Source organism: Vulpes lagopus, chromosome X (genome assembly GCF_018345385.1).
Source record: "Vulpes lagopus strain Blue_001 chromosome X, ASM1834538v1, whole genome shotgun sequence".
Classification (NCBI taxonomy): domain Eukaryota; kingdom Metazoa; phylum Chordata; class Mammalia; order Carnivora; family Canidae; genus Vulpes; species Vulpes lagopus.
The window spans coordinates 60,131,816-60,148,391 of record NC_054848.1 but is presented as its reverse complement, the minus strand read 5'-3'; the positions used below and the strand labels follow the sequence as shown (position 1 = coordinate 60,148,391).

The following is a 16,576-nucleotide window of genomic DNA, read 5'->3' as shown; positions in this document are numbered from 1 at the left end:
TAAACCTTGTCCTGGAGGACAAGGCCTCCATTCCTTTCATTCCTTTGAGGAATAGTTGAACTCTGCTCTTCATACGTTAAAGCATAAATGTTCACTTTTCCAAAGCATCAACGCCATTGCCATAGTAAGTGAAAACCTGGACTTCCATTGGATTTTTATTAATTTTCTTCATTTTGATTGTGTGCACTACCATTGCTACATCAGTTTGATATCCGTGTTGAAAAACTACCAGTTATATTTGCTGTTTATAATCTATTTGTAGATTAGGATTAAAATGGATTTAATCCATTTTTAAAGCTGTGTGAATTTTTCTAAACAGGAACAACTATTTGCAATATGGGTTTTCATAGTGATTAAATCAGTTATAACTCTTATTAGCAGCTGAGAGCACATGTTCATATAGCAATGTAAAATATATTAATGAGTATTTGGTAAATTCCAACAGGCTTTTACCATTAGCATACTTTTGTGTTGTACAATTAAGTTACAATTACATCTATAATTTTGGATAACATTCATTGGTTAACAATAAAGTGACAAAAGCTCAAAAAAAAAATTTAGCAGGGATGTCGATGCCTAACATAGGAAGCATTCCCCAATAGGAAGCTTTTCTGTTTTTTTGGTTTTTTTTGTCTGGAAGGTTTTGAAACCTTGCCCAGGATATTGCTATCCTGCACATCCTTCTGAGGTTAGTCAAGACACCAATGGAAGAGAGAGTGACCAGCTCAGTGGATTGAGTTCAGTAAATCCACTGAGGGTTGGTAAACCCTGACCAGTTCAGGGATTTTACTCATGTTCCCATATAAGTAAAACCTATCTCATCAACCTGAATGGTCTCAAGACTAAGGGAGAGAAATGAAAATGAGTTTTTCCTTACAATAAGTTAAAAACCCTTTCCTTAACCCACAAAAGTGTTTGGTATAAGAATATATTTGGGGTGGGATCCGCACTGTATAGGGATCCCCAAATGCAAGAAAACCTCTTGTCTCCATTAAGCTCATTGGGGATAGACAATATCAACAATGTATTAGAGACTACAGAATTCCTTTTGAGGACAACTATATTCCTCTCATTGTTTCTCCTCACTAAATGATATAGCAGGTAGAGTGGAAGTGAAGGAAAACAGTTTTCTTCCCTCCCACTCTTCGTGAATGTGTAGTGCTGCCTCCAATCCTACCCCACCATTGAGTAATAGTCAAAAAAACATAACTTAATCCAGGGTAGTTTGGGACCGCTAGAAGAAGAGTTGGATGGTTTAACAAAAGACACACTGACAAAAAACATTTCTCTACAATACTATAATTATAAATTTGAAGGCACATCCTTGGCAGAAATATAATCAATTACATGCTTATGGAAAAACAAACTACTAAATATCTTAACTGTAGTAGATGATTATTGCACAACATTGTCCACTGCTCTGTTGGGTACCAAACAATCAATGTTTAACAATGTTTAGTTAAACATTTAACTAAAACCACAAGGTTGAGACACCTGGTTTTGGCTACAGATGGTATCCATTATCAATGCCATTATAGAAACACTTTAAATTGAAGAACAAGATTTCATACTTTTGTGTTTATTTGGTGATTCATACCAGATAAACTTTCGGAGGGACTATAGCAACTTAGTGTAAAAATAGTAATTTGGCATGAATTTATATTTTTTATATTTGGTAAAATAATATTTTTAAGTATGGAAAAGTAAGAAATAAACAAGCAAAAAATCCAAAGGGAGTGATTCCAGGAATGTTTTTATTCTTATTAAAATAACCAATAACCAGATGCCTCACCCAAAGAAAATAACAAAATAGAGTAGAATAAATATTAAGAAAAAATAATTTTAAAGCAAGATTCACCAGAAATGGGAAAAAAGTCTCAAAGAACATACATTCTTGATTTTAAGCTGTGTACATAAAAGATATGCACACTTAAATTTTCGGAAACACTTTGTCTACAGTGCTATTTTAAGCATTCTGAAGAAAGAAACATTTGAAAAAAGAAAAAACTTGTACAAAGTTAAAGCACAATGTAAAATTTTTTGTTCACAAGGCATCAAATTTAACACACTAAAATGCTGATACTAAGCTAAGAAAAAGAACATCACTATTTTCACAACTGATAACATACTTCTTTAGACTACGAAACTAACTATCCTAGTTGTGTTTTAACCTTTGAAATTCAAAAGGCATCTTTGGATATTCAAGATAAAAGGTGCCCCATAGTTGAGTCAGAACCAGAACTGGATATCAAAACATCCTTTTTATCTTCAGACTGAGGGCATGGTTACTGAGTGAATACAGAAGAGTGATAAAGAAACAACAAATAAAGAACTTCAAATATTCAAAAATCAAATTCAGATATAAATCCATTTTCCTTCTATATGGTAAACATGTATGTGTACATACACACATATCTATTTATAACGTTTGTTCTCACTAGTCACTAGTTATTTAAAGCTAGTTATTAACTGAAAGCAATGTTTTTGATCCAGATTCATCTTTCTCCCCTGGGAATACAGCTGCTCTCTGAAGCTAATGGGAGTTCAGGATTACAAAAGAGACTTGGGGTAGAGAATTCAAAGGTGGTTACAGATATTTAAAATAGGATTCTTTCTAAACAACATGTTTTCTGTTCTGATAGTAAGGGTTGAAATTAAATCCTTGATTTTTCCCAGATTATAGGGTGCTCTTCTCACTGTTCTAGGACACGTGGGTCCCTTGGCAAGTGGGGGACAAAAGGACAACTCGAAAACACACATAGAAATAAAAGTAGTAACTGGCTATGTTCAAGTGTTTCAAAGACAGAGAAAGAGTAAGGGAGAAGGAGAGGTGCTTCTTTTTTCAAGAGTCTATTGTACATTTGTTATATTAGCTCTTTCTTCTAGAAGAAATAGGTTGTGGTATGAGGAACCACTAGAGTTAAAATAAAAAACAAATATTAAAATTCAAAGTGGAAGCATGGAAGATGGCATAAGTGTTTAAAGACCCTAGACATACAAACACAATCCATATTTCATTAAAATGGGTTTGCCTTTCTAGATTAATAGCACCTTCATCAATAGTTTCAATTCTCTAAGATAGTCGAGATAAAAATGAGATTTTTCCCCAAATCTGAAAAGCTAACATAGAATATGTTGTAAACTTTTTTTGTGAGTGTATGAAAGGATAAAAGAAAAAGGAAGTAGGAGAGGAAGAAACCCATCCCCCACTCCCACCTGATTGTAGACTCTGTCCTAAAAAAATTGATTATTAATATTGATTACAGATCTCAAGGGGAGAAAAGAACTAACATTTACTGAGTACAAGTCCTAGGTGCTAGGCATCATGCTAACAGCTTTACGTATGGCAATGAGAACAAAATATTAGGTATTTATTTATTTTCACTTCCATATTCTATATATGAAATCTATCTGGCAATTAATGAAGAATTTCAATAGTGATACAAATACCAGATCTCTGAGCAGTGTATTAACTCCTAGGCACTCAGGGGGATTATTTCTAACTCTATATGGCACTGAGAACAGCCCCTGAATTTGTGAACTATGCTAACTAGTGAGGGCAAATGCTTTAAACTAGAGAAAAGTATAGATTTGGCTAAAAGGTATCACAACCTAGGGAGATTTTCATTTCTGTAGTACAATTTATTGTATTTTTTTGGTAAATGTGGCTTTGTGTAATAGCAGTATTTTAAAGTCATTTTGAGAAGTAATCTAAAATACTAAAATATAATTAAAATCTATTAAATTATATATACCAGCTAAATTCTTATATTCTCTCCAAAAAAGGACACATTTAGTGAATCTAGGTAACTACATAGGACCCGTATAGGTTAAAGATGGTACTGTTAATCTTTGAAAAAGTCAACTGCAGAAGAGGCTCAAAATCTTAAGTTTTTGGACTAAGGCTGAAAAGACTAAGAACAATTTATAGTGGAACTCAGCAGGAGCGAATTGAAAGGGTTTTTTTAAAAGATTTTATTTATTTATTCATGACAGACACAGAAAGAGAGAGGCAGAGACACAGGCAGGGAGGAGCAGGCTCCCTGCAGGGAGCCCAACATGGGACTCTGGGGTCACGACCTGAGCCATAGACCACTCAACCACTGAGCCACCCAGGCGTCCCACAAATTGAAAGTCTGTACAGAGCTAGGAAGTCAATGAAAGAAAAATCTGATGTATTTTTTACAAGAATGGAAATCGGAATCAGGGAACCCTATGGACCCTCAAGGATTTTTGGGGCTACAAGACAAAGGAAAAAGATATTGGAAAAGTTGTCAGTTATTTTTATCAATCAAAAATTGCCTACACTTAGCTCACTTGAAAGAACAACAACAACAAAAAACTGTACTGGTGCATCTAAGAAAGCAACTACAAAGACAAAGATGCGGGGAGAATAAGGGGGGGGGAAGCCACTAATAAATAAGGCACATCTATTTTTAAACAGTTTCTACTGTTTTCCTTCTAAAACCACATGCTTTATACAGTGTTTTAAAAGCCCTTGTTCCCCAACCTGGCAGGGATGAGAGCTCAAGAATGTCCTCAAGATCATGCTCTCAGATCTTCAAACTTTTAAGTATCCTTTTTCTTGAGCCTTTTCTTTTTGGTCAAATAAAAAAGTATCTATCACTTTAGCAGCAATTCAGCAATCTTCAATTGTAGGGCTTGTTGTAAATCTTACTGGCCTACCTTCTCTGTTACTGGTGAAAACAAAAAGTATTGGAAATTCACTTTAAATAAAGCTAGGTTAAGAGCCAATGCTCTGAAAAACAATATTTTTGCCATTAGACAAATGCAATTCAAATAGATTCCCTAACATAAGGGCATGAGACCAATGGAAAATCCTTCCACAATATTTTGAAAAGTTAAGAAGACATCATTAATGCTGTATCAGTGCATAACATCATCAGCTGGGTGGCCTGTTACAATGTGGTGTCATCATCTTCCCTGTAGTCTCCCACCAGAAGTGAATGCTTGTCAGGTTCACTGGTACCAATGCTGTTTAGGGACCGTTTATCAGACAGTAGTGAATTTATGGAGGCTCTGCTGTAATTAACAATCCGGTCCAGCAAACCCAGTTTAGGAGAATTTCTTGAGGTATCATCTATTCCAACGTGAACGCTGATTTCCGAAGGCCTCTTCTGTCCCATCTGGCTTCGCGCGTGCAGTTCATATTTCTCATATGTTGGTTTTCTGTAACTGAACACATACAAAGGTACACTAGTCTGAAATAACCAAATGTGAACTAGAAACTTGTTATATTCAAAACTGGAAATATATTTGCCTGGTATGAAATCTACAAAGGTGGTTCCTGTTAGGAAAGTAGCTCAAAAAATTTTTATGGAGTCACACAATCAGAAATTCTACTTCTCGGAGCCAATGCATTACATTCTTACCACACTCAGAGCTAGGTAGAGACTACATAAGATGATAATTACATAGCTAACATTCATTATTTTTTTTAAAGATTTTATTTATTTATTCATGAGAGACGAGAAAGAGAGAGAGGCAGAGACACAGGCAGAGGAAGAAGCAGGCTCCATGCAGGGAGCCTGATGTGGGACTCGATCCTCGGTCTCCAGGATCACACCCTGGGCTGAAGGTGGCGCTGAGCCACCAGGGCTGCCCACTAACATTCATTATTAAGAACAGTTTGGGCCTATCACACAAGAATAAGACCTACCAAGACCGACTGTGGATGATAAAAGGAATATAAAATACGAACATGAGCAAGCCATCATACTTACAGTTTAAGGAAGAGAGAAGAAAGTACTACTGAAACAGATGAAGCAGCCATTGCAGCAGATCCCATCCAGGGCTGCAAAACCAAACCAATAGGCATAAAAACTCCTAGGAAACAAGTATGGATTAGTTAGAGCAGACAGTACTAAACAGATTGTTAATGTTTTTCTAATACATAGATACAAATAATTTCCTTGTTTGATAGTTATTAGCACTTTATAAATGAAAAATCAGCAGTCACATAAATCTCCACCAACAGGAGGATAGAGTGTTGCTGTGAACATTTCTTGTACATGTCTCCCTGTGCATGTGTTTGAGAATTTCTCCAGGGTACATACCAGAGGTGAAACTGGATTATAACATGGGCACATCTTCTACTTTAGGTGGATATTTGTCAGTTGTTCTCCAAAGTGCTTTGGACCAGATCATAATCCCACCAATAGTGTATGAATTCATGTTCTACAAATTCATCCACTATTTTTAAAAAGATTTTATTTATTTGAGAGAGCAAGAGTGAGTGCATGAGTGGGGGGAGGAACAATGGGAGAGAAGCAGACCCCTCATTGAGCGGGGAGCCCAACACTGGGCTTGATCCCAGGACCCTTAGATCATGATCTGAGCCAAAATCGTAAGTTGGATGCCCAACTGACTGAGCCATCCAGGCGCCCCTCCACACTTGGTTTTGATAGATATTTGAACATTTGGCTTATACAATAGGAATAAGATAGACTTACTGTCTTCTAACTTTTTATGTGCTTATCTATATTTTTCATTTTTCTATAATGATCATATATTACTTGCATAATTTTTTTTCTACTCTGCCCCTACTTACATAATTAAAAAAAAAATCATTTGCTACATGAATTAATCTTTCTGGATTTTGACTATTCTTTTATTTTTTGTTCCCTCAGCATTTGTGTCCTTGTTTATAAACAGGTTTGTAATTGTTCTAACATCATTTCACGTCCTTCTTTGGCTCTCAAACCAGAGAGAACAAGAAGAAAGTGATAACTATTTCTCTTCTGTTATTACTAACTCCTGGGGCGCCTGGGTAGCTCAGTTGGTTAAGCATACGATTCTTGGTTTCAGCTCAGGTGATGATCTCAGGACCTCAGGATCATGAGATGAGTCCCACATCAGGTTCTGCATTGGACATGGAGCCTGCTTAAGATTCTCTCCTCTCCCTTTCCTTCTGCCCCTCCCCCTGCATTCTCTTTCTCTCTCTCTCTCTAAAAAATTACAATGTATTACTTTTCCTACCAAATCCCTAAATACAGGACATTTTCAAGTGTTTATTTAAAAATTCTAAATTGTTTTTTCTTGGTCATATTCCTTTATTTGCTCCATCAATCTCCCTCCCTCTCTTTTTCCCCTCCCCTTTTCTCTTTTCTCCCCCCCCCACCCCCTCCATCTCCCTCCCTCTCTGACTCTCTCTCTCCTGGAACACACAAAAAACCCTGTTAAAAAAATCCTGTTGGCTATTAGAATATAAAGTGAAGAGCAAACAATTCCCCATATGCTATAACTATGTAACAAAACAAAAACACTGATGCAAAGTAAAAAAAAAGACTGGAAGCAAATACACTAAAATGCTTACACAGTAAGATTAAAAGTAAATTCTGTTAAGCATTTGACTCTTGATTTCAGCTCAGGTCATGATCTCATTGAGATTGAGCCTCGTGTTGGGCTCTATGCTTAGCAGGAGTCCACTATAGATTCTCTCTCCCTCTCTCTTTGCCCCTCCCCCACTCATGAGCTTTCTCTCTCTCTCTCTCTCTCTCTCTCTGATAAGTAAATCTATAAAAGTAAATTTGTTCTCTTCATCAAAAGATAAATAAATAAATTAGTGATAGCATATGGAGAAAGAGATGAAATAATGTGGCAAAGTATTAGTAATTGGTGAATCTAAATGAAGACTATACAGATTTTCATTGTACCTTTTTTCCTTGTTATACATAGCTTTGAAATTTCTCAAAATATAAAACTGGAGGGGAAAATAAAGTAAATTAAAATAAACCTATCAGAATCCTTATACATTTTATGCCATAATTAACATTGCTCAAAATTACAATTATTGATTTTATTTTTTTAAAGACTGTATTTATTTACTTGACAGAGAGACAGCACAAGCAGGGGGAGCAGCAGGCAGAAGGACAGGGAGAAGCAGGCTCCCTGCTGAACAAGGAGTCCAGTATGGGGCTCGATCCCAGGACCCTGGGATCATGACCGGAGCCAAAGGCAGACACTTAACTGGCTGAGCCACCCAGGTACCCGTACAATTTTTGATCTTTCACCATACCAGCAGACTACATATAAAAACTGAGCTTGAAGCAAATAATAAGATTAAAACTTCCAATATGATAGATCTCTAAAGACTTCAGAGGAAAAAGTAATACTAGCCAATAGTCACATACCAGCAGCTATGGGAATTCCAACTAGATTATAAATGAGAGCAAAAACAAAATTTATCCGAATCCTCTTGACTGTCTTCCTTGATAAGTCAATACTTGCCACTACATCCAGAAGATCATTCTGAGAACAGAAAAATTTGTGATATTAGTGAGAGACTCTAACTTAATTAATAAGTACTTTTGTATTTGATACTGTGATTTTGAAGGTGATGTGAACCTTAGGGTAGGTAATATGAATTAACTATAAATCTCAAATATTGCTAAAAATTTCAGTCAGCCTTGGAAAATGTTTTTCAGGAATTTTTCTCAGAGGTCTAGAAAACATTTTTTGGGTTATATGCTGGTATGTAGATTACATCACTTAAAATAATCTCAGCAAGTGTTGTTGAAGATTATTTTATTATAAAGTATATTCCAATCTTATTCTATACTTCAGAAGCTTGGAATTCTCATTTGCTTTGCTGGATTGAAAAAGTCTGGAAGTAATTAGAATGATTTCTCATACTCCCACCTTGAATTCTCCTAATATCAAAGGCTGGGAGCATGTGAATTAGAAGGTAAGAACTGTTCTACTCAATATACTTTACAACATTATCTCTGACCATGTGGAGCAGTGTCACAGACCTCAACATTCAGGACACAGGACTTACCCTTATCAAAACCACATCAGCTGCTTCAAGGGCTACATCTGTACCTGTGCCAATGGCAATTCCTACATTAGCCATAGCCAGAGCTGGAGAGTCATTGATTCCATCTCCTACCATTGCAACCCATTTCCCTTCTTCCTGAAGTTGCTTCACCTTAGCTACCTTATGAGAAGGAAGAACTTCAGCAAACACCTTTGTGATGCCAACCTACGTGAGGAAAAATAAATTCATTTCAAGAAATATTACTAGGACCTCAAATACAACACAGCAATAATAAGCATCATTTTTCCACCCATCAGATGTCCAAAATTTCAAAAATTGATAATATCCAGTGATAGTAAGGATATGGAGAAATGAGCTCTTATATACACTTTCAGTGGACATGTAAACTGTTATTGTCTTTTTGGAGGGCATTTGGCAGGATCTATCAAAGTGCACACATCATTTGATTGAGCAATTCCACTTCCAGCCATATTCTGGACATAATTATACAAGTAAAAAAGATGCATGTTTGACTTCCAGGAAAGATGGCAAAGTGGGGAGATCCTGGGTTCACCTCATCCCATAGATGTAACTGGATGCACCCATGTCAGTATGAATGGCCCAGAGAATGGTCTAAGGACAGGCGGAATAGACTATCTACAGTTAGGTATACAAAAGAGGCCATGTTGAGGAAGGTGTGGAAGGGAAGACACGGTCTGGAGCCAGGTGGACTCATGGGGAAGTCTGCGGGAAGGAAGAATGTGATGGGCCTGGAGAGGGGAGAGGAACAGATCCCTACACTGGGTGCCCCAGGTACAGGGGCCTGCACAAGGAAGGCAAGTCCACATAGAATTTGGCTTTGAGAACCAGAGGGGCCTGCTTTGTGAGTTCTTACAATCAATGGGGCTTAACACCTGGAACTTTAAAAATCAGCTGGTTCAGCTCTGGGAGAACCAGAGGATAATAAGAAACTCAGTCCCTTCTTCTCTATCCTCACTTAGCACAACAAACAACTTCTATAGCATAGAAGCAGCAGTTTGAAAAATGCATGGGGTATACAGGAGGGAGATTTGTTTACTAATTTCAGAGTGTGTTCAGTAGGGGCAGGGATCTTTGGGAGACTTCTCCAAGAACCAAAGAACTGGCAGGTAGCATTTTTCTCCCCTGCCCCCAGCCTACATACACCAATACCTGTGGTAACTAACATAGTTCCAACTCTCTCCACATAGATTACTAACAGTGTGCCCTGCTGCCACGCAATTCTACAGATCCACCCCTTCCAACCCAGCCAGACTCAGCGGTTTTCCCTGATGACTACAGGTCCCCTCCCATAGCAGGCCAGTACAGACCTTGCTGGAACCCCATGCCCTGACCACACTTTCTCCTGTGGACCTGCCCCCTCCCCTTGGACAGAGCCCATCCAAAGCGGTGCCACAAGCCTGGCAGTGTACAAGCAGCCCTGACAGGGGTCAGAACCACTACAAAGTGGCTCTAGCCCCATGCAGAGGGAAATATAATCATACACACAAGTCCACCTGGGGCCCCAACAGTGTGGTGGAGGTAGATATTGGGTCTGATGGCACGCTCTACCCACCAAAGAAAGCTTCTCAAGAAACAACACAGGTAGAGTACTCTATAGTTTGGTGCTACTGAATCTCTTGCAAATACCTGGTCTGACTCAATTCATGCTCAAGGTGGCCCCAGAATGGTCCACTAACACCACCGGGACCAAACCTTGCTGCCAACAGGCAAAGAGTGACAGTGTAGACAACTGAACTGAAGGCAAAATGTGGCTCAGCCAAAATAGTCCAGTGCATGCAACACACATAGGAGACACCAGTAAACTGCCAGGATCTAGTGAACAGAGGAGACTGTACTACAGGGTAGTAAAGGACTCTCCTTCATAAGGACACTAGTTTCAAGAGCAGGAACTGCAGCTGACTTTTCTAACACATAGAAACAGACACAGAAACTTAGAAAGAGGAGATAAAGGAATATGTCCCAAGTGAAAGAATAGGACAATATCATAGCAAGAGAGCTGAATGAAACGAAAATAAGTAAATATGCCTGATAGATAATGGTCATAAGGTCATAGTAATGGTCATAAGGATACTCCCTCGACTTAAGAAAAACAACGGAGACTTCAATGTTACCATCAAAAAAGAGACAGAAAGCATAAAAAAGTAGAGATGAAGAACTCAATAGCTGAAATTAAAAATATATTAGAGAGAATAAACAGGAGACTAGAGGAAACAGAAGAATAGATCAACAACCTGGAGGAGAGAGTAATGGAAAGCAATCAACCTTAACCAGAGAGAGAAAAATAATAACAAAAAATGAAAGTAGACTAAGGTAACATAGCAACACTATCAAGAGTAATAACATTGACATTATAGGAATCCCAGAAAGACAAGAAAGGGAAAATGGGGCAGAAAATTTATTTGAAGAAATAATAGCTGAAAACTTCCCTAATCAGTGGAAGGAAATAGAAATCCAGATCCAGAAGGCACAAAAACTCCCAACAAAATTGACCCAAAGAGGTTCACACTAAGACACATAGTATTTAAAATGGTAAAAAGAGGTGATAATGAGAAAATTTTAAAAGCAGCAAGAGAGGGGCACCTGGGTGGCTCAGTTGGTTAAGCATCTACTTTCAACTCGGGTCATGATCCCAGGATCCTGGGATCAAGCCCCACATCGGGCTTCCTGCTCAGTGGGAGCCTGCTTCTCCCTCTGCCTCTGCCTGCCACTCCCCCTGCTTGTGCGTGCTCTCTCTCGCTCTCTATCAAAAAAAAAAAAAAAACAAATCTTTTACAAAAAATTAAAAATAAAAGCAGCAAGAGTGAAAGGGGCACCTGAGTGGCTCAGTCAAGCATCTGATTCTTTATTTTGGCTCAGGTCATGACCTCAGGGTCATGAGATCAAGCCCTATATAAGGCTCTGCACTCAGCATGGAGCCTGCTTAAGATTCTCTCTCTCTCTTGCTCCCCCTCTGCCCTCCCTCTACTCATGCTCGCTTTCTCAGAAGAAAGAAAGGAAAAAAAGAAAAGAAAGGCAAGAGAAAAGAAATCAGGTACATGCAAGAGGAACCCCATAAGACTACTCCATACCATAAATACCAGAAGATATTTCAGAAGAAACTTTGCAGGACAGAAGGAACTGGAATGACACAATCAAAGTACTAAAGGAAAAAACCTACAACCAAGAATACTCTCTTCAGCAATGCTATCATTCAGAATAAAAGGAAAAATAAAGAGTTCCCCCCAAAAGTTAAAGGAATTCATCACCACTAATCTAGCTTTACGAGAAATGTTACAGTGGACTGAGTGAAAAAGAAAGACTGCTGTTTAAAAAAAAGAAGGAGACGGGATGAGCACTGGGTGTTTTTCTGTATGTTGGTAAATTGAACACCAATAAAAATTAATTAAAAAAAAAAAGGAAAAGGAAAGACTGTAAGTAGAAGTAAGAAGTAGGAAGCACAAAAGCTAAAATTAAATATATCTATAAAAGTCAGCTAAGAGATTCACAAAATCAAAGGACGTAAAGTGTGACACCACATACCTAAAAAAATAGGGGAGAGGAGTAAAAAACTGGCTTCAAACTTAAGTGACCATCAACTTAATATAGATTGCTATAAGATGTTATATATAAACCTAACGGCAATCACAAATCAAAAACTGGTAATAGATACGCAAGAAACAAAGGGAAAGGAATCCAAGTATATCACTAAAACAATCCAGCAAACCATAAGAGAAGAGAGCAAGACAAGAAAGAAGAACTACACAAACAACCATAAAACAAGTAACAAAATGGCGAAAAAAAACCAATACTATCAGTATTTACTTTGAATGTAAATGGACTAAACATTTCAATCAAAAGACACTGGGTGACTGGATAAAAAAGCAAGACTCATTTCAGACCTAAAGACATATGCAGATCGAAAGTGAAGGTATGGAAACACATTTATCATAAAAAAGGAAATGAAAATAAATGAATAAATAAATAAATAAATAAATAAATAAAGTCGGGATAGCAATACTTATATAGGACAAAATAGACTAAGAGACAAAGAAGGTATAATCACAAAAGGAACAATCCAGCAAGATGTAAGAATTGTAAATATTTATGCACCCAGGGTGGGAACACACAAATACATCAAGCAGCTAAGAATAAACATGAAGAAAGTAATCAATAGTAATACAATTATAGTAGGTGACTTTAACACCCCACTTGCCATCAATGGATAGATCATTCAAACAGAAACTCAACAAGGAAACAGTGGCTTTGGACACAATGGGACACAATGAAACAGATCTTTTTTTAAAATTGTATTTATTTATTCATGAGAGACAGAGAGGCAGAGACACAGGCAGAGGGATAAGCAAGCTCCCTGAAGGAAACTCCGTATGGGACTCGGTCCCTGGACCCCGGGATCACGCCCTGAGCCGAAGGCAAACGCTCAACCACTGTGCCATCCAGGCATCCCCACAATGGGCCAGATTTAACAGATATATTCAGAACATTCCAACCTAAGACAGCAAAACACACATTCTTTTCATGTGCACATGGAACTTTCTCCAGAATAGATCACATGTTAGGCCACAAAACAAATCTCAACAAATTCAAAAAGACTGAAGTCATACCATGCACCTGTTCTAACCACAATACTATAAAGCTAGAAATCAACCACAACAAAAAAAAACCTGTAAAGAAAACAAGAACATGAAGGTTAGATACTAAATAGTGAATCCCAAAATTGAAGAGGAAATCAAAACATACATGGAGACAAACGAAAATGAAAACAAAATGGCTCAAAAACTTTGAGATGCAGCAAAAGCTGTTTTAAGAGGGAAAGTTAGGGATTCCTGGATGGCTCAGGGGTTGAGCATCTGCCTTTGGCTCAGGGCATGATCCCAGAGTCCTGGGATTGAGTCCCCCATCAGGCTTCCTGCATGGAGCCTGCTTCTCCCTCTGCCTGTGTCTCTGCCTCTCTCTCTGTGTGTCTTTCATGAGTAAATAAATAAAATATTTTTTAAAAAATAAGGGAAGGTTATTGCAAAACAGGCCTACATCAGTTAGGATGGTGGAGTAGGAGGGGGACCCTATGCTTGTCTTGTCCCTCAAACACAGCTAAATAAATATGAAATTATTCTGAACACCCAAGAAGTGAATCTGAGGACTGAAAGAATAAACTTCACGTCTAGAGGGGAAAAAGTAGCCACATTGTGGAAGGTAGGAGCTATAGAGAGTTGATTTGGGGGAGAAAAGAGCTGTGGGTACTATGGAGAGGAGGAAGCCCTGATCACACAGAGAGGAAAGAGAAAGAGAGAAAGAGAGAGAGAGAGCAGTGTGCAGGGGACTGCACAAGAAAAACTCTTCCCCAACACCACTGACTGAGAAAAGGAGAGAGGCTAATTATCACAAGTTTTTACAAGCATTGGAGCTCAAAGTCTAAAATTTTAACAGTCTGTGCCTTCACTGGGGTCATGCCTAGCAGGCTTAGTGGCATTCCTATGGGGAAGGAGAGCAGACGCCTGGGAGTGGACAGCATGATATTAGGATCTCCTGGATCACAACAAGACAAACAGTTCATCCCCTTGGAGTACATTTGGAAAAGGTGGCACTGCCTCACAGGGGACCAAAGAGATAGCAGACACCACTGAGAGACCCTGTTACTTAGCATAGCAGCAGAGACACCTGCTGAAGGCAACTAACCTGGAAGCCAGCTTTTGGCTCTGCTTTAACGTAAACTCCAAGCCCCTACATGGTCATGTGACTGCTTTTCTGGGACAAACTGGCACCACCTACAGCATAGTGAGACTCTCTCCCAGAATATCAGCATGGGTCCTTGCTGTACTGGATCCCTAAAATTTGGAGTTTTTGAAATCCAGCCACAAGCCTGAGATAAAAACACAGGAGTACTGGCAGGCAGACAGATCAGACACGGACAGGATGAAAACAGGGTTCTGATGGAAGCCTGGGACACAAGAAGGGAGATTGTTCGCTCTTCTGTGGGGGATTCCTGAACAGCAGCGTGTTCGCTCTTCTGTGGGGGATTCCTGAACAGCAGCGAATGCCAACTCCCCTCTCTAGGGAGGACAGGGCAGGGTGATGCCATCCCCACCTAGCACATCAGCATGTACAGACTTCAGTGAGCAACACAGCACTCCCCAGTGTTGGCTAGAGCTGCTTACAAGTTCTGCCCTCCTGTGCCTGCAGGTACATTTTTACCAGGGCTAGTCAGCCTGATAACCAGCCCAGTAGGGCCCTATCCCTGAAGACCAGCAGAAACCCACTGAACACACCAAGTATATTGATCATAGAGTGCTACAAAGCTTCAGCTCTAGTGGAAATAAGATTATGTTATTTTAACAAGCAGACCAAAGCACACCTTGTTAAAATGCCATACGCTGGACAATATCCAAACACCTCACATGGCAGGCAAGGACAAATTCTGCAGAGGACTGACTTGAGAGAAAGAGCATCCAAAACACAATAGCAGAGTACACATTTGGAAAACACTTTCTGAAGCCTCAGGCCTCTTAATATAGCCATTATTCTAAGGAACAGAAAATATAACAGGCTTTCCTAACATACACCAAAAAAACAGCGCCCTAGGCAAAATGCCAAGACAGGTATTCACCACACAAGAAAGAACATGAAGAGGTGACAGCCAGGGATGTAAACAAAACAGATATACATAATATACTTGGGCCAAAATTTAAAACAATAATCATAAGGATACTAGCTGGGCTTGAGAAAAGCATAGAAGACACTAGGGAATCCTTATTGCAGAGATAAAAGAATGAAAAACTAGTCAGGCCAAAATTTAAAAAGCTAATAACTGACATGCAAAACCAACTGGATGCAAGGACAATGAGGATGGATGAAAAAGAGGAATGAATCAGTGATATGGAAGATAAAACTATGGAAGATAATGAAGCTGAAAAGAAGAGGGAAAGAAAAATACTGGATAAGGAATGTAAACTTAAGGAACTCAGCGACTCTATAAAGAATGATAACATTCATATCATAGTAGTCCCAGAAAAAGAAGAGAAGGAAAAAAAGGGTAAAAGGTTTATTTGAGCAAATTACAGCTAAAAACATCCCTAATCTGGGGAAGGGAACAGACATTGAAATCTAAGGGGCACAGAGAACTCCCATCAAACTCAACAAACGCTGGCCAACACCAAGATATATTGTAGTCAAATTCACAAAATACACAGAGACAAGGAAAGAATCCTGAAAGCAGGAAGGGAAAAATGTCCTTAACCTACAAGGGAAGAAAGATCAGGTTTGCAGATCTGTCCACAGAGAAGATATCTGCAAATGACATATCTGACAAAGGGTTAGTATCCAAAATATATAAATACATATAAAATATATAAAGAACACACAAAACTCAACATCTATTAAAAATGGGCAGAAGACAAAAAAAAAATGGGCAGAAGACATGAACAGACATTTCTCCAAAGAAGACATACAGATGGCCAGCAGACATGTGAAAAGATGCCCAACATTTCTCATCAGGGAAATGCAAATCAAAACCATAATGAGATATCACCTCACATCTGTCAGAATGGCTAAAATAAACTCGAGAAACAGGTGCAGGTGAAGATGTAGAAAAAAGAGAACGCTTGTGCACTGTTGGTGGGAATGCAAACTGGTACAGCCACTGTGGAAGACAGTATGGAAGTTCCTTAAATAAATAAAAATAGAATTACCATATGATCCAGTAATTCTCCTATTGGGTATTCACACAAAGAATGTGAAAACACTAATTCAAAAAGATATATG

The 16,576-nt window shown here is 38.5% G+C and overlaps 1 protein-coding gene across 7 annotated transcripts in view; it reads right to left on the bottom strand.

Moving 5' to 3' along the window:
• Positions 1–1,283: 1,283 nt before the first annotated feature.
• Positions 1,284–16,576, bottom strand: part of ATP7A (ATPase copper transporting alpha) — a 153,518-nt gene continuing 138,225 nt past the window's right edge. For all 7 annotated transcript variants that reach the window (XM_041741458.1, XM_041741459.1, XM_041741456.1 and 4 more), the window contains 4 exons: positions 8,801–9,004; positions 8,154–8,271; positions 5,745–5,847; positions 1,284–5,196 (listed from right to left, as the gene is read on the bottom strand). In XM_041741458.1, coding sequence (XP_041597392.1) covers positions 4,920–5,196; positions 5,745–5,847; positions 8,154–8,271; positions 8,801–9,004 — 702 coding nt within the window. In that variant the 3' untranslated portion in view covers positions 1,284–4,919. The remainder of the gene's footprint in view (positions 5,197–5,744; positions 5,848–8,153; positions 8,272–8,800; positions 9,005–16,576) is intronic.